The sequence below is a fragment of the Protopterus annectens genome, chromosome 9.part0 (genome assembly GCF_019279795.1).
Source record: "Protopterus annectens isolate FY-2018-M chromosome 9.part0, PAN1.0, whole genome shotgun sequence".
Lineage (NCBI taxonomy): Eukaryota > Metazoa > Chordata > Ceratodontiformes > Protopteridae > Protopterus > Protopterus annectens.
In genome coordinates, this window is record NC_056743.1 from 577,794,823 (window position 1) to 577,819,047 (window position 24,225).

The window sequence follows — 24,225 nt, forward strand, 5'->3', positions numbered from 1 at the left end:
TGGAAGTGTGATTTAGCATTGGCTGCAAACCTAGCTATCTTATTGTAATGTGGATAGTTTGTTCAGGTCAGTTTTATTAAGATTTGTTAGAACTGGGGAAGCATAAAGTAATGTTGATAAAAGATGAGTTCTAGCTATGGCAGTTCTAGACTTGTAGGTTAGGAACTGTTTTCTGTGATACAGGCATCCTAGCTTTTTGTGGACTTTAGAGATAGTTTGGGATATGTGTTTATTTTACTTAAGTTGTTGGTCGATTGTAACTTCTAATGGTTTGGCCTCTGTTACTAGGGTGATGAGGGTGTTGTTGGCTGAGAGAATGGAGAAGGTAGTGCCATTGGGCTTTGTTGGGTGGAATAGCATTAGGTGTGTTTTTTTGGGGTTTAGTATCAGCTGGTATTTGCTTAGCCAGTTCTCTATCTCAGTGAAGGATTCTCGGGCTTTTCTTTGTAGAAGATGATTTTTGGGTGCAGAGCAGATTAGAGTCGTATCATCAGGGTATTGGACAATCCATTTAGTGATGGTCTGCTTATCTGCTTGCCTCCCTTCTTTATTCTCTGCAAAGAAAACTAGCAGTTGGAACCTTAATTGCCTGCAGAAGTATAAGACATGGAAAATATTGTCCCCCTTTATTTGTGAATTTGGGAAGAAAGTTGTTAGTTGAACAGCAAGACTGAGGGAGGCTCTGATATTATTTTGGGCTTAAAGGAAGGGTTGGTCCTGAGAATGACCCTGTCTTTATGGAATATTAGAAAAGGTTCCTTACACATGAGGGCTTTTTGAGAAATATGCCTAGCTGAAGTCAAGGCCAAGAACAGTGTAGCTTTCTATGCAACCATTTTTTAGCAGTAGAGGCTGCTGGCTCAAAGGGAGGTAAGGTGAGCTTTTCTAAGACAAAATTTAGGTCCCAGACAAGTATGGTGGAGCTTTATCAGAGACCTGAGGTGCAAAATTCCCTAGAAAAATTGCTTTACATATGGGTAGAAGTAGGCAGGAGGGGTATATGGATAAGCAGACATGAAGAAATGGCAGAGGCAGGTACTTTAAGGGAAGAATAAAATGAACCTTCCTTAAATGGAGATATATAGTCCAGAACTTGAGACAAGCTCAGTGACTTTGGAATAATCCTTTGACTGGCACCAGATAGAAAACTTTTTCCACTTAGGAAGGTATGGCTTCCTGGTATGTGGTTTTATGTATTCTCCTAGAATAAAGACTATGTCTTCTGAAAACAGATGCCTGTGAGATTCAGTGTTTGGAGATTTGGTACATGACATATTATTTGCTTTTTGACTGAAGATCCATATACAGTAGCAAAGGCTTGATTTTGCCCTACCGAGGGCTAACAGTGGGGACAACCAGCTCTGTCTGGGCCAGTGAAGCACAATAATGGTCATTACTGGCCCATCCTCCCAGAATTCATGAAGTACCCTGGGGATAAGGGTAGTGGAGGGAAGGCAGAGAGAAAGAGTCCTGTCCAGGAGAAGGGGAAGGTGTCTGTCTTCCATGGCAACCTCCTGGGGATTCTAGTTCAGAATTTTCTCAACTGACTGGCTTAGGTGGACACAAAAAGGTCCACTTCTTGCATAACTCACAGGTGTGTTAGGTTAAGAAAAATCTCAACATTTACTCATTTAGCTTTGGGAGGGTCCTGCTCAGGTTATCTGCCAGAAGGTTCTGTTGTCCATGAATGTAAGAGGCAATCTGAATCAGCTGCAGCTCCAGAGCTAGGTCTCAGAGCTCAAAGGCTAGCCTGCACAGGAGGTAAGAGTAGATTCCTCCCTGCTTAAGTACCACATGACCGTGGTGTTGTCTGTCAGAATTTTTCAGGGTCTTTGAAGGTTTTGATGACCAAAATTACAGCCTTTATTTATTTTACACTCATGTGTTGTCTTGCCATGCCGTTGTCCTAAGTTCCTTGCATTCTTATGTTTGTTAAGTGAGGCACCATGCAAGATCTGAACTGGATCAGGTCAGGACTTGTGAGACCTCCTGAGTTTAGAAGGTTGTTGCTTTTTTTTTTTTTTTTGTTAATGGTTTGTTTACAACAGAAGATCTCTACTTTTTTAAGAAGGGTAGGAAAGATGATAGAAGTGTGTCAAGGTTGCAAATACTGGGCCATTGAGTTTATTAGGTGCACTGTAACTTTCTCATGTGCAGTTTTGCCAGGGGAGCTACTAAAATACAAGAATGCTATATGTCCCAAAAGCCTGAAAAATTCCCTGGCTGAAATGACCTCCAAGCTGCATATCCTTTGGAAGGAAGAGGTGAACTTGCAGATCTTATCCTTAGAAAGGTTCTCTGTTAAACAGAGTTCAGCACAGTTCCCAGGAAATTCACCTGAGTAGCCAGACACTGGTGCAATTTTTCCACGATGAAGGTAGAACTGGACCCAACTGGTCCTATAAAAGGCAATGATAGGTACCAAACATTTGTGGAAAACTGTGAGTGTGATCATGGTTCATTTCATTAAAAATTCATTTGATGCAAGCCACAAAACACAAAAACCCATTTCACTGAAAATGGCACATTCAGTAAACATATATCCAAAAGCCTTTTTTGCAGGGGTCACATGCCTCTGTACTCCCACGTGCACAGCAGCCACAGACCTGACCTATGCTCACTTTTTTCTGGCTTGCAGGGATGCGGATAGTGCGACAAAGTGGCTGTTTGGATCAACAATCCCTAGCTGAGGTGGTGAGTTGGTCTCCACTAGTCTGTTATCAGTGTCTCTAACCTCCTTTTCCTTCAGATGCTTCTCTTTGCATTTTTTTAAGGATGTCAGCCTGGAGACCATGTATGACTTGGTGAGCCTAGGCCACACAGAATCGTCAGACTGGTATTGCTGAAGGGCATCAGACCAACATCTAGGAGCCCTTTTATTGAACAAATTACAAAACTGACAGCTAGGAATGTCACGTTCTGGCTCTAAACAAAACAGCTAGCAGGAGTGGAAGTCCCTGTGTTGAATTTGCTTACTACATGAGGTGCAATTACTAAATTTCACCGATATCAGCTCTCATAATAATTACAAAATAATCTATATAAAGAATGTTCCCCAGTAGAGCACTTTGCTTTATCCCACTGATCTCTGGTGTTCAGGCCCAACCAGTGGACAAATGAAAAACTGATGACATTCTACATTGGTCAAGAAAGAACTGAAGATGGCACTCCTTTGCATTGCAGATGTCCTGACAGAGTGGGAGGGCATCCAGTGGTAAATGGAAGTTAAAACTCTCTAGCATTTTGGCCAACCATGGACTCCCATGGACAGGAATTCTCATGACTCAGTACTGCAACACTGACTATACTGAACAGTTCTGAGCCCATCTTATTCTCTGCCTATGTCTTGTGTTGTCCTGCATGTCCAGCAGTGTGAAACCCCTTTCCTAGTAACATCAGGTTGTAAGTCTCTCCCTCTGCCTTCTCCATGCAGCTCAAATTTTCCTTGTACAAAGGTAAATTGCTGGGGCAAATCTGCTATTAATGAATGCATGCAATCTAATCTTTGTGTGAATCTTTAGGTTCATGCTTTTTGGAGCTTATATATTAACATTATTGTTAGTTGTGTTTTTTGTTTTTTATGGGGGGATCCACTATCAGCTGCTTCCTATGCCTCTTCTCCTCCACTGGATTTACCAAACCCAACTCAACTAAACTGAGTGAGGAGATTGAAGCAACTTGAGGCCGCATTACACTTTAAGGTCTAATCCCTGCAAGGAGTTTGTGACATACAGCCAATACCTCCATGAGCGACTCAGCCAAGGTCCTGTCCCCATTGTAGGGGATATTCCCTGCAGACCCCTGCCTGCAGCAGGGATCGATCACAGGGAAGTGTTCAAGCATGTGCCCTCCATCCAGGCTGAGCACGCCCACCCTTCCTATTGCCATTGGGTGCCTGTGCTGCACAATCAGGGTGTCTGGACTATAATTAGGGCTTTATCTCTCCATACCACCAGTGTGAGTTAATAACAGTCATGTACATTCTACTTTGTGAAACTAATCTAATACTGTTTTTCTATCATTAGATTTTTTTTAATCCATGCTGTGATTGAAAAGCATCTTAATGTTCAATTTACCTATTTGTAATCAAATACATTGGTGAAGTTTTCATTTATATACATTTTTGAGTACTTTACATCAGCTGCATTTACTGTGACATGAAGGTGTTCACATAGGTGGCCTAGGTATGGAATATATGAATATCTTGTAAGTAAACGTTGGGTGAAGTACTTCTTGCAGCTACAACACTGGGTGAGTACATGAAGATGCAGACAGAAAGTTTGGAGGCTTTTCTGCAGTTTGTGTGAGTCTATGCTAGGATGTCTTTCTTTACAAAGCAGGTAGTCATTGACTGAAATGCTCTTTATCTTAGTGATGTGGTACAGGGGCTGAGAGTAAACAGAGTTCCCGTCAGGGAAGGTGGAAATATAAAACTAAAACAGTATCATTGCTAGATTAATTTTAGAACAGGCTTGACTTTTTCTTACTAAAACAGGGAGGAGAAAAAGGTAGATAATAGACAGATAACTTCTTCTCATTTCTTTTCTCAGGTATATATCCAAAAATGATTGGGGTCCTAGAGACAGATTTTACATACTGCTCTTATAAGTTTAGAAAGTTGCTAGAATAACAAGTTTTGATTAGCATGCATTTTCTGAATGCCTGGAGCTCAATTGTCTGCCATTATTTAATGAGTCCAGTCCTCAATAATCTGCCATAAAAAAAAAAAAAAAATGTTATAGACAACAGACCAAAAATATGACACAAAAATCTAGACATTCTGTGAAATTCTGGACAGTTGAGATTTATGACTTTGAATTCCATGAACTGAACATATGCGAAAAACAATTGGCCCTGGAAATGCATAAATTCCTTAAAAATGTATATGTATGTGTGTGTGTGTATATATATATATATATATATATATATATATATATATATATATATATATATATATATATATATATATATATATACTCTTCAATCTTAGACAATGCCAAAATGAAGCACAATACAATGGGTACATTGAAACTGTAAGGCAAACAAAACATCTATGCATTCTAATTGTCTTTAACTTCATGTTTGACCAACACATATTGCATAGCATTAAAAACACATCAGAAACTCAACTCTTTCTATAGAGCCAAACATCTGACAGTGGAAACAAGACAAACACTAGCATCTTCCTACCTTCTTTCATCACCAGTTCTTACGATCCTAAATACTACACTTACAGATAAACTGTCCACCTGTTACAATACAATAGCCAAATTTGGTGCCAGCCTTAAGTACAGGAGTCATCACTGCAGAGCCCTGAAACAACTAAACTAGTTTGATCCACCAACTATTTAGCATACTCACAACCTATCACACAATCTTATACATACAGCAGAAACGTGTCCAGCACTAACAGATGATCTGCAGCACTACCCTTCACATATAGACATTATTTAAACAATAATACCTTAGTAAAATCACAACAAAGTCTAACAACTCAGCAAGCAACTCACCATGCTCCCATTAGGTATCTAACCTATGGAATACCATCCCAACATGCCTAAAACAGACCAAGAAACTTTCAGCCTTCAAGCCCTTGCAACTCACTATACTCCCATTAAGTGTCTAAACTATGGAACACCATCCTAACATTCCTAAAACAGACCATGAAACTTTCCACCTACAAGCCCTTATTAAAACTACACATTGACCACACGTGGTTGAAGTCATGCTCCTTTCCTGGGTAACTCCATTTTTGTTTGTCAGCTCATACCCCCCCCTTTCCCTTTATAACCTCTATCCTCTTCTGTATAACAAACCTTTCCACCATTCATCATCAGTTACCTTCCTATCTTAGTCCCCACTGTACATTCCAGTTTCTTTCTGACTTTCACCTTTGTCGATCTTCAAATACATACCACCACTTTTCTTGTAAAAAGGTTCTGTGTCAGTAAGTACCCTAGTATTCTTAGCCCCGCTATCCTTGACTTATACACTATACACTGCCTCTCTCCCTCTTCTAGCTTTAATTGCTATCTACCTACCAACTAATGTTTCACACTGCTTATCTCAATTTTATTTACTCTTAATATTTGTACTGTAGCCCTCCTTACCCATGTCTTACAAGCCATATCTAATGTCTGCTTGTCACATACATTGCACATGAACTGCTTTCATTTTAAATGTTTCACACTTGAAATTTAACATCATGTATAGTGTCACCGCATTAAAAATACCCATTTCATATCTGTATAGTGTCACTACAGAACAACTACCTGTTTCTGTTTATATCCAGATGTCTTAAAATCTATGTATTGTATCTTTGTAAAAAAAATTGTCAAGAAGATCTTAAATGTACCCGATGAAGCTTTTCTCCCTGAGCATCTGCTGAAAATGGGCTTTGACCAGTCGCACTTTACTGGTCAACAAATACAAATACATAAATATAACAAAGAGTGCTCCTGTCAAATGAACTCTCTATTTATATATGTTTGATAACAAGGAGATATTACTAAACCTTTTATCTAGTTTTCAGGCTTGACCTGTTGGGAAAAGAAAATGAATTAAAGTGAGCAGAAACAAGTAACTTGCTTGACATACAGCACACAAGAATTATGCACTATAAAAATGTATATCAACAGTAATAGAAGCAATAAAAATAAACTGATAGAATTAATAGTAACAACAACAAACTTTCTGTTGCAGTTATTGCTCTTCCCCCTAGTTCAAGATATATTAAAAGAGGTCTAATTGTAGGGCTGGGTCCAGAAAATGGAATAAGCGATTCACTAAAACAATGGGGCAAGGGAATCTTATTAAGCCTTTCTCAGAATCATAAGCATAGCTGGCTCTACTAGTGCTCTCTGCCAGTCCCACAAAAAAGTGCCTCAGCCTCCAATTCTTCAAGTGAAGAGCCCAAAAAAGGGGACGTCTCTAAAACTTACAGGATGGCTCCTGCAGACATGAGGACCCAATCCATCCACTCCAGCTCTTCAAGAATTAGGGAGCAGCAAAAAAAAAAAAAGAAAAAAGGTACATTCCTTAGATTGGAACACCAGCCTTTTGGCAAGAAGCATTACAAACATACCCTCCTTCTTGCCCTAGCCAATCAGGTCCTGTTAATGTGCCCTGCCCCCAGCCCTTCCTCACAGTTTAGTAAAAAAAATCCTTTCTTCTTTTAAACTGTAGCAAGCTACTTGCTACAAATAAACAGTTGCTACAGTTCATACCCAGCCTGCATGGAGTACTCAAGTTTTAGCTGGAAAAAAAAAACATCTTTGCTCTTTTAAACTGTATCAAACAGTTGCTGCAGTTTATAACCTGCCTGCACTGAGTGCTGCAGTGCTAAAAACATGCAAACATGTGTGTGTGTGTGCGTGTGCGTGTGCATGTGCATGTGTGTGTGTGTGTGTGTGTGTGTGTGTGTGTGTGTGTGTGTGTGTGTGTGTGTGTGTGTGTGTGTGTGTGTGTGTGTGTAAAACATTCTCAAACAAATGAACTGGCAAATACTAAACTCCCTTCCTCTTGACAATGCTATGGAACACTTCAACTCTGTCTTCCTAGACACTCTAAACTGCCTTGCCCCACTTAGACACAACAGGGTAAAAACTAATACAGCTCCTTGGCTATCCAAAGATACTAAGAAAATTATGCACCAAAGGGACAAACTTTGGAAGCTCTACCAAAAAGATAAACTTCCCAATACCCTGCTCTAATACAAACAGCAATGTAACCTAGCAAAACAGCTAATAACCAAGGACAAAAAGTCCTACTACATCAAACTCCAGTCGAACAACAAAAACCCCAAGCAATTCTGGAAATCAATAAACTCACTGCTTAATCCAGGATCCAGAAATAATCCTTGTCCTGAACCAAGCAAATCGGATCTTGATCTAGCCTCTGATTTTAACTCATTCTTCTTAGAAACTATTTCTGACCTGACCAGGACCTTCCCCAACATTAATCCTCCAGCCCCTCTCTCTTCCTCATCCAACCCCACTAATAACTCTCCCCCTTGTTCGACTTCAAACCTGCCTCTACTAACTCCATAAAAGGACTTCTATCCTAACTTAAACCATGCTCTAATGCTCCTGACAACAGTCCCTCTGCCTTCCTAAAATGTGCTGCTGATGCCTTAGCTCACCCAATCAGTATTATAATCAACAGATCTATTAAGGAATCTTATGTTCCCAAACTCTGGTGCTCAGCCTATATTCTTCCCCTTCATAAAGGAGACAAAAACACCAGCATCTTTAATTTTCGCCCTACCGCTCTGCTCTCTCCAATCTCTAAAATCCTTGAAAAGTGATTTCACTTTCAACTTATGCCTTACCTGTCCCAAAACAATCTTCTTACACCTACACAACATGGTTTCCGCCCAGGTCATAGTACTATAACTGCTATATTCGCTTTCTTAGAAACAGTCAATCTTGCCCGAGACTCTGGACATCTAGTCTCTACTGTTCTGCTCGATCTGTCCAAAGCATTTGACACTGTTTCACACAAACACCTACTTTATCACCTCTCAAAGCTCCATCTCTCCCCAACACTATATCCCGGTTCTCCAGTTACCTATCAGATAGAACGCAGGCAGTCAAATGGAAGTACACTACCTCCTTCTTCTTACCTACCCCAACTGGCATACCACAGGGATCTATCCTAGGGCCCATACCACAGGGATCTATCCTAGGGCCCATACCACAGGGATCTATCCTAGGGCCCATACCACAAGGATCTATCCTAGGGCCCATGCTTTTCAATATCTTCATAAACAACTTTCATGCTGCCATTCCTAATTCCAAAATTATTCAATATGCACACGATTCTACCTTAGTCTGCTCTGCCTCTAACCTCTCAGAATTGCTGTCTAAAACACAAACTGCCTTCTCAACCACCGAAAATTGGATGCGCCAAAACCACCTCTCTCTCAATGCAAACAAATCAAAAATTCTACTTTTCCCTCCCACAAAGTCATTCTCCTACAACAGAAATGCCTTCAAAGTGCTAAGTCAAACTAATTCAGCTATAGAGGTGGTTCCTTCCGCTAAACTACTTGGTATTACTATTGACAAACATCTCAAGTTCGATATCCATATCGATATCCATATTCAACAAAATATTAAGAAAACCCACCAAAAGCTAGGTATGCTGTATAGGAATAATCGCTTCCTTTTTCATACTACTAGGAATACTCTAGCCACCACTTATCTACTGCCTTCCTTATTACATGGAGCCCTCCTGCTAACTAACCTATCCTCCTCTATTTCCTCCAAACTAGAAAACTGCTATAATAAAATCTCAAAATGTGCTACCAAATCTAATCCTTCTACCCATCACTGCCTTACCCTAAGATCCCTAAAGTGGCTTGAACTCCCAAACTACTTAGACTTCCTCCAATTCACCACTGCACACAGACTTGTATATCACCCAACTAAGTGTCCAGCGCTAACTAATATCCTCCCCCATTACACCCCCAATAGAACTCGCAGATCTGAGCATCAAAACCTAATTGCTGTCCCCAAACCCAAAAGTACAGCAGGCCAACTTCTCCTCGCTGTCTCTCTAGGCAAAAAATGGAATTCTTTTCCTCCCTCTCTAAGAACCATCCCAAACTCAGAAAACTTCAAAACTCAGCTTACCAAACACCTGGCCACAAAATGGAAATGCAATTGCCACCATCCAACCTAATCTTCCTTAGTCCATTCCCTGGGGTTTTTCCCATTCTGGTTCCTAATCCCTCAACAACTCTCCTTCAGTTATGTTCCTGGGGGTTTTCCCCCTCAGGTTCCTAAGACCTCAATAACGCTCCTTCAGCTATGCTCCCACGAGCATTTTCTAAGCTCTCCCTTCTCCATTAGCTATCAATAACTATCAATACAATAACAATAGCTATCGATAACCTGAATAACTCTCCTTCAGCTATGCTCCCACAAGCATTTTCTAAGCTGTCCCTTTTCCATTAGCTATCAGTAACTATCAATACAATAACAATAACTATTGATAACCTCAATAACTCTCCTTCAGCTATGCTCCCACGAGCGTTTTCTTTGCTCTCCTTTCTCTATTAGCTGCTTATTTCTTATGGTTTAACATTGTAAATATTGTATATCGCTTTCCATTACTAATGTATTTTCTGAAATTGTCCATGTACAGTGTATCCTCATTTTACTTAAAGTATGTATATAAAACATCTTCTCACCTAATATCTGATTGTGCACATTAAAGCAAATGTATAAACAATAAGCCCACACTCAATGCTTTTCTGCTTATTATGCATATTTTCAAGGTACTTACTTGTAACTGTTTCCATATTATGTAAGACTGACATCCGTGTATTTCTGTACCTTATCTGTATTATGTATCTTGGAGCTTTTCTCCCCGGGCCTCCACTGAAAACGGGTCACTCTGACCCAGTGGACTTCTCCGGTAATTAAACTGGAAATAAATAAATAAATGTTACTGTGTGGCTATGTAAAAACCTGTGGGGGTGGTGGGGTGGGACTTTTGTTAATTTGTCACATTTACTTTTTTACAAAAGCAAATATTAAAAATGTATTCTAAATCTGAGTTTCTCCCTATATAAAACAGACATTGCGGATGTCTTTGTCTATTGCTGCTTGGAAAGTAGTCATTAATGTCTCTGTCAGGAGCATTTCATGCATATTACATTCAAGGATGTTAGTTTGCAGTCACTGAAAAAAGTCTTTTCTGAGATTAGACTTTGTCTTGTTGTGGCAGAAAACATACTGTCTGGATTTTAGCAGACTCTTACAAGCAGTTTATTTTTTAATTCATCTGGAAAAGAACTCAAAACACCAAGTGCATTCACATAAAACAACTCCTAAGAATTAATCTTGCCTTGTTGTTTAATTAATTAATTAATTTATTTATTTATTATAAATGTATTTAATTTATGACATCCTTGAGATGTACTGCTGCTTTAAGACTTACTACTGATTTGTTTAACTTGCATATACCAGTCAGACTTTGCTGACTGCACAAAACATTAGACTTGGAAGTTTTCCTTCCCATAATAAATGTAACAGTCATACCTCTCAAGTGTACCTGAATACGAGGAACATGGGGGTCTTAAAAAGCTCATATTCCTCGAAATTCCACATCGAAAGGGCCTGTCACACATTCAGTGTTAGCATTTTTTTAACTGATATCCACGGTAAATAGAAATAAATCATATTCATTCATTTAAGAACTACTCTGTAAGTAAACATATTACATTTTAACCATTCTATGAACTTCCTAGTTGAAACTGTTAGTAAGCTGTTAGTAAGAGTTCCTCATTTTGCCCATTTGTTCCATATTGGACACCTTTTCCGTAGCAAGAAATACTTAACTAACACTGCCCGAATAACTCTCTCCCAGGCTTTATTACTCGCAACACTCCTGTACAGCTGCCACATATTCACAAACCTAAATTCTACACTTATTTCCAAGCTTGAAATTGAAACTACCTATAATAAGATCACCAGATTTGCACCTAACCAAACCTACAAGTCACACCACTGCTTAGCACTACAGCAACTAGACTGGCTAGAATTCCCTCAGCTCCTTCAACTATACCAACTACAAATCATCCACTCTATCCTCTACCTACCCAACTTCTGCCCCAGCCTCTCCACTATCATATCCAAATATTCCCTTGCTAGGATGCTACGCAGCTCAAATCAAGAATTATTAGACATCTATAAACCCAAAACCAAAATAGGCTGCCTTCTACTATAACCCAGCTACATCCTGGAACCAACTTCCCTTGGAAATAAAATTCTTCCAGCATAGCAAAAGTTTCAAATTAGCCACAAGGAAATACCTAAAAACAAAGTGGTCTTCCTACTGTAGCCATCCACCCTGAAACCACCATCCTTTCACCTATTTCACCACCTTACTCTTAATGTATCTCTAACACTATTCCCCTGCATCTTCTACCTCTTCCCTTTCTCTATCTCCAACCACTCTTAATTCTTACAGTCTCAAAACAACCTACCTGTCTAGTCTGTCTCCTATACTCTACCTCCCCTACATCTCCTACTAGCCATTCTTACTTTCCTTTCTTGTTTCCAAACTCCTATACAACTAGATCCTACCCACTTTAAATAAGCATCTGCCTAACTGTTCACTCATTTTGCTCTAAGCTTAAATAATATTGTAACTAGTCACATGTTCTTCTGCTAATTGTTTAAAACCTTGTTTGTAACAACTCACATACTTGTCTGCCAATTTGTTAATACTCTGTATAATTGAATTGCCTGAGGAGCTTTTTTTTCTCTCCAGGTCTCTGCTTGTAAGATCTTATAGCTGATTGTTACTACTATGTTACTAAAATTTAATAAATTGTTTTCTAGTCCAGAGGAGCTTTTCTCCCCGGGTCTCTGCTGAAAATGAGCCAAAAGCTCAGCCAGACTAACCCAGTTGACAAATGTAAAATAAATAAATAAAATAAACAAATATATATATATATATATATATATATATATATATATATATATATATATACACTTTTAAACTGCAATTGCTACAGTTTAGACCACAGACGGAGCACTATGGTGCTCAGGTTTGACCAGAAATACAATATCGGATTTTAAAAATCTGTATTGCATTAAAGAGCGGTTGGGATGATGGCTGGCTCCATGATCATGCCCCCTAACACTCTCTGTCCAAGAGAGTTGCCCCTCTCACCCCATCCTAGCTACACTACTCTTCATCATATCTTATTGTTGCTGAAACTTATTGTATTTGCTAACTCTTGTTTTATTATACTATTACCCAGCTTATTGATACTGAAGCTTAATTGCAATTTCTTGCTTTTATATCTCTGTATACTTAACTGATTTTGTTATATATTTGGAGATTTTCTCCCAGGGCCTCCTCTGAAAATGGGTGTCTGCACAATTGGACTTTTCCCGGTCAACAAATGCCAAATAAATAAATGAATTAATTAATAAGATTAATACTGTGCGATTATATGTGAGCTAACATAATTACAAACAAGCAAGCCTGTTTTGTATACTCAGCAAACTGCAGTAATCACTTGAAGCCTGAGTAAGTATTGATAGCTCATAGTCAATATGAGGGATGATTAAAATGTTTATTTAGAGCAGGCCATACTGCAAGAATTGAAACCTATGGAAAAGTAAAGGATGTTTTTATTCATTTTTAATATTATTTTTTTCTGCTGTAAACCAATGAATGTGAAATGGTTTTGTTTCACTTACTCAGCTGTTCACTGCTCCTCTGCTCGCAGCTGAGTGCTTGTCTTTGTATTCCATTGTGAGACACTAGAATGAACAGACTGTTTCTGTAAACATATTTTATCCAAGTCTATGCAATCTGAGAGGCACTATCTTTTTAGATCAGGGTGTGGGGCATCGCTCCTGTAAAAAGCACTTTTTTTAATTCATTGTTGATCTCTAGTATAGTGCAACCTATGTAATTGTCATAAAGTAGGTGAAGTGCTAATAAATAAGATCAAGTGTTGGAAATCCCTTCATATGCTTACAGACTAAATACATGAATGAATGAATGTTAGAGCAGCACTCTGCATTCCAGTTAGGAATCATACCTCTGAACTTCTTTGCTGAAGAATTTTGGACAGAGCCAAAAATAGTGGGATAAAGGCCCACAATCAGGAACAGTTATTAAATATTACCTTAATTCTCTTAAAAACTTAATGCAATGACAAGTTTTACATAAATATACATTTTCTGAAAAGTAATGGGAATGCATTTCTAATGTTTGGCAATTCTGATTTACCAGAAAATGAAAAATTGTATGAGAAAGAAGATAAAAATATGAGGCAAAATCAGGAGCATTCTGCAAAATTCTGGACATTTAAGAGGTATGTTAAGAAAAGGGACAGCTAGTGATACTGGTTGCTAGGCTGCAGCACTTCCTTCCCCCAACTAAAAAGAGATTCTCAGGACTGCCGCATGATGCAGCGAGGAGTTTTTCCTATTGGCTCAGGCTGCCTCAGGTGACTGACACAGCCTGAGCCAAGAAGAAAGGGTCTACATTTGGCTTACATTTGGCTACTGAAAAGAAATATCTGCAAACGGCTAAATAGGAAACTAAAACATCAAAACATAACATAACCGAACTTGGATAACGTTGGAAAATCATTCTAATGGCCATAGTTGGCAAATATCCTGACCACAACCAACCAAAGAGGGGGCTTCACCCCTCACCCCCCAACTATATATACTAACTCTGAGATTGCACTACAGTGGGGAATAGGGAAAATTTAAAAAGTTTCCTTCACTTACCCTATGCATCGAGTTTGCTTTGTGGTTGTTGGCTGAGTATGTCCATCCGATGAATGATTTTTCAAAATAATCCACATGTTACATTCCAATGTTTTCATTCACTATTTAGCTGTTTGTGGATATTTTTTTTCAGTAGCCAAACATGGACCCAGAAGAAAATAATTAATGTGAAAGAGGAAAGCACAACCGTGTTTTTTTTTTTATTCTAAAAATTGTGTGTGTGTGCTACTGCCAAGATGTGGGAAGAAGATAAGTATATAAAGTGTGCGTGTTTGTTTGTGTGTGTGTGTGTGTGTGTGTGTGTGTGTGTGTGTGTGTGTGTGTGTGTGTGTGTGTGTGTGTGTGTATGTGCACACATGTCAAACTATTGAAAGGGCCATTTGGAGAATTTTTCATTTTGATGTCAGTGAAGTGCTTATGCATACATGGGCAAACTACTGAAGGGGGTGCTGGGGGAAATGGTGTCAGTTACTCCTTGTGCATACATGGTTAAATTACTGAAGGGAGTGCTGGGGGAAATGGTGTAATTTACTCCTTGTGCATACACGGTTAAACTACTGAAGGGATAAATGTGGAAATAATTGATGGTCACATCTGTGTGGGGGGAGTAAAATAATTTACTTTGTCCAATTGTTGCTATTTTTATTTTATTACCTTCTAATATCTGAGATATTTTCAGCCAATAAAGTTGGCTTTAATTAGATGTAGGTGTTGTGTATAGATAAAAGTGCCTGACACTGTTGTCTCTTGTTTAAAAAATCATTTATTATTCTGGCTTTGCAGAAGTAGTGTGGATATATATTTTTTCACTTGCAACCGTCAAGCATCAGTATTTCATTCGATAAGTGGCTGTTTGTGGTGGTCTTGGCAGGATGTGTACGACAGCAACTGATCATTGGCAGGGGGCTGCAGTTAGTAGTGTTGCCATATAACAGCACCTGATTCTCCTGTTGAGTTTTAGCTGTTCATTCCTTCTATGTGCAGTCCTTTTCTCTTTGTGGATTTTATCCAAGTGTTTGCTTTTTTCTCCCAGTCAGCCAGTAGTATAAGATATGTCTCTGGCCATTCGTTCTTCTACTTTTTATCTCAATCTAACACCAGAGTGGTACACAAAAGTTAGCTGACTTTGTGAGGAGTAGGAAAAATGCCCTTTTCCCAGAAAGACTGAATATATTTCCTTACTTATTATTTTTTATTCAGGCAATCATTATTAAATCAAAATTTAATTAAAAAAATCTAAAATGCACCTCATTGCATCTACAACTTTGACTTCTGGAGTCCTAACAGACCTCCATCTTAATTCAGTTACTTGCTCCAGACTTAACAGCATAGTAAAAGCATGGGGGGGGGGGTAAAAAGTAAGACAAGGTATTAAATGGCAAGAAAGAAGTAATCTGTGTGGATGTGTGGGGTCAAGATGAGGGAAAAACAGAGGAGGGCACTGGGGAGTGAAGGGTAGAGGTGAGACAAGGGGTTACAGGAGTACCCCTGGAGTGCTAATTATGGCTAGACAACTAAGGTGTATATAGTCAGTAAAGTGGCTATAAAGAGTGAGGTTGTACTGAAGCAGTCTGTGGATGAAAGTGAATGACCACATTTGTTTGATCATAGGTAACAGTTATTGACCTTTTATAATGCAGCCCCTGCCTCACTGTATTTGGCTCCATCCATTCAGTTGCTTCCTGTAGCTCCCATTGCTTTGAAGTCACCATCTGCCACTGGTTAAAAATACTTACATTTAGCTTAAAAGAGTAGCCAAAACATTTTTGTTTTAATTCTGGCTGCTAACGATGGCAATAAAATCAAACCAGCAAGAATTAGATACCAAGAGTAGTTGGAGGATTCTACTCCCCTGAGCTAAATGTCACAAAGTAGGAGTTTAATGTCAATAAATTGGGCAGAAGTGACCTACTAGTTTAATCATTTTTTAACTGGTGAACTGATCCAGTGAACCATTTGGCCACTACCTGGATCATAAGGACAAAGAAAAATGTATTACATTACCTGTCCAATGTTGTCAATTAAGATACAAAGTATTTAAGCAAACAATCCAGAATTTAAACCATTCTCATGGTAATATTTCCAGATGGAATATGTCTTTACCAGGAAGTGGTTGAGTATGGAAATTAAATGCAGACATGAAGGTAATGTCACAGAGAGAGGCTTCTTTTCTGTACTGCTGAGATGGATCTTTTAGTGGACCCAGTGTTAGGAATGAGAAGGAAAGGAAATTACTTAAGAATTAAAATATTACGTATGCAAAAAGCTCACCTTTAGTGCTAGAGACTAGTGATGCAAAAATGAATCATAATCATAAACAGAGCTATGTGCTATAGAAAAGAGAATAGCATTTAAAGGACAAATAAGCCCCAAACTGAAAAAAGCAAGTTTTCAGTATACCTTGATGTTCTGTGTTGTGATAAAGTTCCAAATCATAAACAGAGCTATGTGCTATAGAAAAGAGAATAGCATTTAAAGGACAAATAAGCCCCAAACTGAAAAAAGCAAGTTTTCAGCATACCTTGATGCTCTGTGTTGTGATAAAGTTCCAAATCATAAACAGAGCTATGTGCTATAGAAAAGAGAGTAGCATTTAAAGGAAAAATAAGCCCAAAACTGAAAAAGCAAGTTTTCAGAATACCTTGATGTTCTGTGTTGCGATAAAGTTCCTTCATCATTCAAGGTACTCCATGCTTTCTCATTTGCTATACTTTAAATGACCTTAAAAGGCTACCATGCTGATGTGTTTTTGTTTTCTTACCAAGGCTTGTTTATTCAATAATATACTCTGTGTCACCATATGATGACATCAAAGACATCAACAGCCCTGTATTTCCATTCATTTCTTATTGGAGTGCAGAGATTTCCTGTTTTCTTTGCCCATCTCTGCTAGTAAGTTGGCTTACCATTTTTCAGTGACTCCCTTTGATTTTTATTAATGGCTATCTTTTAAACATTATTTAAGGTACTTTTAAATGAATCTGTTGCTAAGCTACTACTATACTTGCTTTCACTCAAGCACAGAATTTTAGTTTGAGGCCCCATGATGTGAAGCTGGACATATGTGACTGACAAGTTAAATTTAATCAGACTATCTTTGTAATGTATACTCAAATAATAGTTATTCATCTTGTAGCTTAATTATTGTAAATTGAATCTGTGATTAATTACTTTGTTTTCTTAGTTCTGCAAATGTCTTTCTTAGATGCAAGTATCCCTTAACTATTCTCACATACGCCCCAGTTAAAGACTGCCTGTATCATGTAACCACACTATGATAAACACAGAAAGGAAAAAAATGCAAAATCTCACAGTATACAGAGACTGCAGAAACAAGTAAAAGCAGTATACATGTATAGTAATTATAGTTCTTTACATATGGTACTCTTGGGGTTGTTTCAAAGGAAAGAAAAACACTTTGTCATTTGAAAACCTGACACATGGTAAACAAAGTATTTTAGGTACCTTGAATTTAAGATTGCTACAGCTGAGACTGAAGCCAAATTACTGTGGTTCAGTCAATGCAATTAAGTTGCTTCTTGGCCTCTTTAAGCAGCTTTAAGTCATTTGCCAGTTTGAAATATCCATGTAAGAAGTAACAGGAACACTGAGGAAAACAAAGTCAGGAGAATCAGCAGGCTCATATGAAGTCGCGACCAACCTGATCAAGATGCCTAGTGAGTTAGGGGAGAAATGGCTTCTCAGGGCCTCATAGCGGTAAGGAGAGAAAGGCTTATCTAAGATGTCTGGAGAGTAAGCATACTAGTCCCAGTGTACGTGAACAAAGGGGACACTTACAATTATGGCCAAACTCCTATTACACAGCGTCAGAGTACTGAAGAAGATGACTAATAAAAGATCATGCAGAGTAGTAGAAAGTAAGTTCAGAGATGAGCAGTTTGTGTACAGATCACTAAGCAGTATAACTGATCTAATATTTGCAGAGAAATAGGTAGTGAAAAAGAAGCTGGATATGAGGAAAGAGCCATTTATGCATTCCAGAACTTGGAAAAAGCATATAAAAAGGTCCTAAGAAAGCTCATTTGGACAGTCTTGCAAAAGTTTGATGTTCAAGAAACATTGGTAGAATTAGTGCAGACTATGTACAAGGATGCAATTACACAAGCAAGGACAGTGTTAAGACTCAGAGAAGGGTTCTTGTTTGGAGTGGTGGTGTACCAGGGATCAGCCCTGAGCCCACTGCTGTTCATATTCATTATGGACTACATTAGCAAATAGGTTGGAAGGGGCAGATCAATAAAGCCATTGCAAGCAGAGGGTGATGTGGCACTACAAGGAGACTGTGAACAGGAACTTCAGTGAATGATTGGGGAATGGAAAGCAAATCTGAAGACACATTGGAAGAAACAGAGTAGAGATAAAACAGTTGTCATGGCAGCAAATGGGGGAAGGAGTAAGAACAAGCTGAAAATGAAGATACAATTGAAAAGAACACAATGAGTTAACAGCTTCAGGTAGCTGAAAGGGTGATTGAGAAGGGAAATCTGAATGAGAATATTGAAGCTAGAATCAGGGGGTGGTTACAGCCAACTGACATGGAGTGGCATGGGTAGTCTGTGACAGAAGATGGCTAAAGAAGCTGAAAAATAAGGCGTACAAAACAGTGAAGCAACCAGTACTTCAGTATGGTAAAGAAACCTGGCCGGTGAACACGGAGTAGTTGAGAAAGAAGAAGGTGATGAAGATGAAGTGCCTGGAAGGGGTGGTAGGATGCATAGATGCACACTGCTGAATAGAAAAAAATTATGACTTTAGAGCAGAATGCAAAGTCGCTCCAACTGCAGAGAAAGTCAGAGAACAGATTACTGTCGCTCAAGTACATGCAGGAAAGCAGAAGGTAATTTGAGAAAGAAAATTTTGGAGAAACAGGAAGAAGAAACATGAAAGAATAGCCTTGCGAGCTATTCAAGCTGAGCTAAAATACCAAGCAGGATTAGTAAGAAACATTTGTAAATGAAACGCCAAACAGTAGTAAAAAATCATGAGATCAAAGTTTCTTCGCTTTTGCAAATAAAAACAGCTTCAATTACTATATCCTCAAAGGTGCATTTATAAGTCTTATAGCACACTGGTTTTTCACAGTTCTCTCATTCAAGTTTTACTACTGAATTTCCAGGCTGCAAACACTCCATTTAGTCACACAGAAGGTGGAAGCAAGATAACCAGTGGAAAATTAAAACCACCTATACCTAATATATATTCTAAGAGGTTTCAAGTTTTAACCAATCACATTTATATGCTTACATTTCTATAGATTAAACAGAAAATACAATGCTGATTTTTTTCTTTGTTTTTGAAACATGTATAAACACAAGATTTATTTCTATTTTCTTTACATAAGCACAGCGCCTACCAATTTGTGTAAGTTTCACCAAATAAATATTTGTTGCTTTGCTACTAAGAAGTGAAGCTATTTTTAATCGCAACAAGAAGATTTTACTGTTTTGGTACGAAGAATGTGAAGCTACTTTTATTTGCAAAAGTGAAGAAATGTTAATTGCAACAAGATTTTTTACTACTGTTTGGAGTTTAATTTACAAATAGTCCTTACTACTGCTTGATGTTTTTGCGTAGCTCAAATAGCTCCATAAGGCCATTCCTTCATATTTTCTAGTTGTTTTGACCTGAATAGTTGGACCCTGTCCACTATCTCATGGTTTAAGCTAACTAAACTTCACGGTGCTCACAGTGCTTCATTTCTAAGCTGGAGAGACAGGAAGAAGGCAAATAAAAATGAAGATGGCCAGCAAGGAGATAAATGAATTGAAGATGGCCAGCAAGGAGATAAATGAATTGAAGATGGCCAGCAAGGAGATAAATGAATTGCATGAGAGGAGAGTTCTAACACTCAGGCATGATTGTTGAAGAAGACAGAAGTGTGGCATTAAAATGAGACGTGACAACAGTTGATGTGATACCCTGACTCCATGTAGAAAATGGGGTAAAAAAGGGTTGATGAGGATGATGATGAAATACATTTACAAATGTTAAAATACTACAAAAGGATGAGTGATGTGGGCACTACATTGTTTTACAGCAACATGTTTTTTTTCACAGTTAACAATTTGCAAACATTAATTATGGGCTATCATGCCCTAATCTACAACCATGGCCAGTATAGAATCAGGCCACAGAAAAGGTTTTGTCTTGTACCAATTTTTCAGTTCTTATAACTGTTCATGTACATTCATTCTGTGTATTTTTGTAAAAATACAGTGAGAATTATAACTTCAGTTCAACTATAAATATTCCTTAGATTCTCATTTTATTAGAATTAGGCTATTAATATTTGAGTTCTGAAAATACATCTGAATTTAGTTTCATCAGAGATCTAGTTAATGAAGAATCAGCATTTCTGGAAACAAGGCTAGCCATCCAGTGATGTGAACAGTCACTCTACATAATGGATGGATGGATGGATGGATGGATGGATGGATGGATGGATGGATGGATGGATGGATGGATGGATGGATGGATGGATGGATGGATTAAGGATGCTTGAAGGAAGATCATTGGCTGTTTTATATTTTAGACCATTAAACTAGAGGTCTGGCATGGATCCTTTGGCTTTGGTACCCTGAACTCTTTACTGGCTTTTAAATATATCATAGAAAAGTTTTGATTTGACAGGCCAGCATTTGCTTTGTGACCAGGGGCACTACTATAGAACAGTAGATATATGCACAACTTTCTTTTTGTACAACAGGAACAGAAATGAGAAAATAAAGTAAACAGTAAATTTAGTATCATTTCCTTACCTTTTCTTCTCCACACTTTGTTCCATCATTCACTAACGAAAGGTCTTTTTCCTGACCAAAAGACGTTTTACAATTCCCAAATGCTGCCACACTCCCAGAAATTGGAAACTGGTTTCCACCTGAACAAAACAGCTTTCCACAATATATGTCCCTGTTTATTGATACATAAAATTATTATAGTTGTTCGTATATCTTGTTTTAGCTGAAGAATTACTACAGACTGTTTCCCTTATACTATAAGAAAATAGATATTTTTCAGTGTAAAAATCACTAATGGTTTACCAGCCTGTAAAAGCTGTCCGCTTTTCTAAAATATTAGCCATTATTAGCACATGAAAATACCACTTCAGATGAGTAGCAGGTATGGGTGGCTGAAGCAAATCTTTTACAGTGTTTAACAGGAAATGTTATCACCAATACAGCAGCCATTATAGAATGTTACAAGTGCTGCCAGTTCAATTTTTGTTCTTGCTCATTATATTCCAGTTCAAAACCTAAACATATCCACATTTTGATTTTTTTTATAAAACAACCTTGACAATTTAAAGCTCATAATGACTATGCATATATTTAGTTTTGCAAATAAGAGTTAAGTGACCTTACAATTGTCTGCACATGCAATGCCCTAGTTCTTTACACAGTACTGGCCTAGGTTAAGCCAGATGTCTGCATCATAACTAGCACAGCACACGATTCCACATCAATTAATATACTATATCTCTACAGCAAAAATACCAAAGCCTGGCAAATGAAGCTTGACACTGCATAACACCAGGCAATAAAACACAGTGGCAAATTGCCACGATAATGAAATCCTGTCTTATTTGGCATGCAGTACAATTTATCCTCATTACACATACTGTAGCTGTTTTGCTCACCTTTTTCATCTTCATTACATTGTATGTGAGCAAATGCTTTTCCATTCTGCTTACATTTTACATTGTTTCTTAGCAACCCATCCACACCTTTTTATGTATCAGCATATCAGTGGGTAGTAAGGCACTGTTTTCATTTACATTGAGGATGAATGAGGTATATGGTTAATCATTGAATTAAAAAAAAACTTTGAACATCTAACCATCGAAAGCAATCCATCATATGTTCACTTCAGCGAAACTGTGAGATGGGGAAAGTAACTAGTTGCCCAACACTTCTCTGTCTCACACATCACAGTATTAAAAAAAACCTTTTCCCCCACTGTAGTGCGATCTTGGAGTTGGTATATATAGTTAGGAGGAGGTGGGTTTGAAATACTGCTGTGTGTGAGATGGGGAAGTGTTGGGCAACTAGTTACTTTCCCTGTCTCACAATTTTGCTGAAGTGAACATTTTGCTGAAGTGAACGTTTGATGGACTGATTTTGATGGTCAGCTGTTCGATGCTTTTTACATTCAAAGATTAACCATAGACCCGGATGAATGTACTACTACTCGTATTTCAGCTGTCTGTGCATCAAAGCACTTTTATGTGCCTGAACTTGGAAAAGTATGACACTACATACACTACAGAAATTATGTAAAATATGGGACATTCATATAAGTTATTCAAGATCACAACATTATGTTTTATTTGCTTTGTTAAACTTAATTATGTTAACGTTGTTGCATACAACAGGCATTAGCTATCTGCTTCCTGGTTTGACCAGGGGACAGTATACAGTAGAATAAAGCTAAGTATAATAAATTACAGTAAGTCAATGAAAAATAAAAGCAAGTTGTATTTACGTCTGTTTACAGCCAATGAAGCTACCAGATGGAGACTTCTTACAGTAAGCATAGTACTCTCCTCGAGTATTTTGTCGAAAACAATAATCTGTTCCCAATATGGCATCTGGTAAAAGCAAAATGCAGGCATATTTAGTACTAAAACATTGTTTTATGTTCTAAAGTAAACTGATGTGGAATACAAACTTCATAATAAAACTGATATGCAGTTAGGTTCAGCAACTATTTCTCCTGAAGATATTTCATCTTTTGATTTTGAAGACCTTTTATAAATAAATAATATAATAACATTAAACAAAATGTACTGAGTTGTAATATTTTGCAGTTTGACAAAATGGGTATTTGGCTTCAAACAACATTCAGAAGAAAATGCAGTGTGAGAAATGCTACTACATTTCTAAGAAAAATATTACTGGTTAAGAAAAAGAATAGTGTGTGATTTCATGACAATGTTGAAACTGGATGGGAGGTTGGCATAATGGTTAAGGTGTTTATGTTGCAGACACAAAGTGTAGGGTTTGATTTTCACATAGGTTAATTGGCTTAGCTTAAAATGGCCCATAAGGGCAGTTAGCCTAGTACTAATCTATACACCTAAACAAATATACATAATAATTCAATTACCCTAATCAGATTATTCTGTTAAAAGCTGCATTTTCTGTACACAGAATCTTGAAAAGATTTGGCACAGCTTTGAGCCAATGTGTAGTTAAGGAATGTTCAGAGTTTTTTTTTTTTTTAACCAATTTGTTGACTGGGTAAGCTCACCGAACACAAGTGCCCCCTCTCAGGTGCAACACAGAAACATTGTCTGGTTAAGTGACTTGCTGAAAGTCATACAGCAAGCAAACGTAGGTGGAAGGAATCAAACCCTATACTCTGGGCAAAGGAAGCAGATCATTTCTCTAAAATATTCATTGATTTGGGACAAGGATGAAGAACTGTGGGACTTAACAACCAAAGGCAGTTTTTTTTTTCTTTCTTTTTTTAACAATTAAATTATTTATTGCTTAAGCCTACAAAAGTGAATCTAAGCATATATATAATCCAAAAGAAATATAACAATCGCAATTACAAGGCATAACCAAAAGAAAATGAAAAGAAAGAAAAACGTAGTAGAACACAGCATGAGGTTCAAAGTCCAATTAAACTCTACTGCTTGAATTCATGTAATTTTTCAGACATAATGTTTGCAAACAGAAATCATTTTCCTGTAGCCTTCCTCCTCAGATCAATGTTTGGTGAGCAGAGCTCCAGCGAGGACATTTTTTGTTAATAATGCCAATGCAGAAATGTATGTAGAATAGTGTTTTTTCAATGCTTGGCAATACATTTTAGCAACACAAAATATTAAGTGCAATAAACAGGAGTGGGGGACCCTACAAAGAAATCTGATATGCTCCCATAAAGTAAGTAACTTTTGTAGCTATAATCTTAGTAGGCCAAGTTGCAT

General features: G+C 37.9%; 1 protein-coding gene across 3 annotated transcripts in view; it reads right to left on the reverse strand.

The window, feature by feature from the left end:
- The window catches only part of LOC122811336 (zinc metalloproteinase-disintegrin-like batroxstatin-1), a 301,349-nt gene that overhangs the window by 123,839 nt on the left and 153,285 nt on the right, over positions 1-24,225 (reverse strand). For all 3 annotated transcript variants that reach the window (XM_044083108.1, XM_044083107.1, XR_006366236.1), the window contains exons 10-11: positions 22,773-22,878; positions 21,050-21,200 (exon numbers count right to left, since the gene is read on the reverse strand). In XM_044083108.1, coding sequence (XP_043939043.1) covers positions 21,050-21,200; positions 22,773-22,878 — 257 coding nt within the window. The remainder of the gene's footprint in view (positions 1-21,049; positions 21,201-22,772; positions 22,879-24,225) is intronic.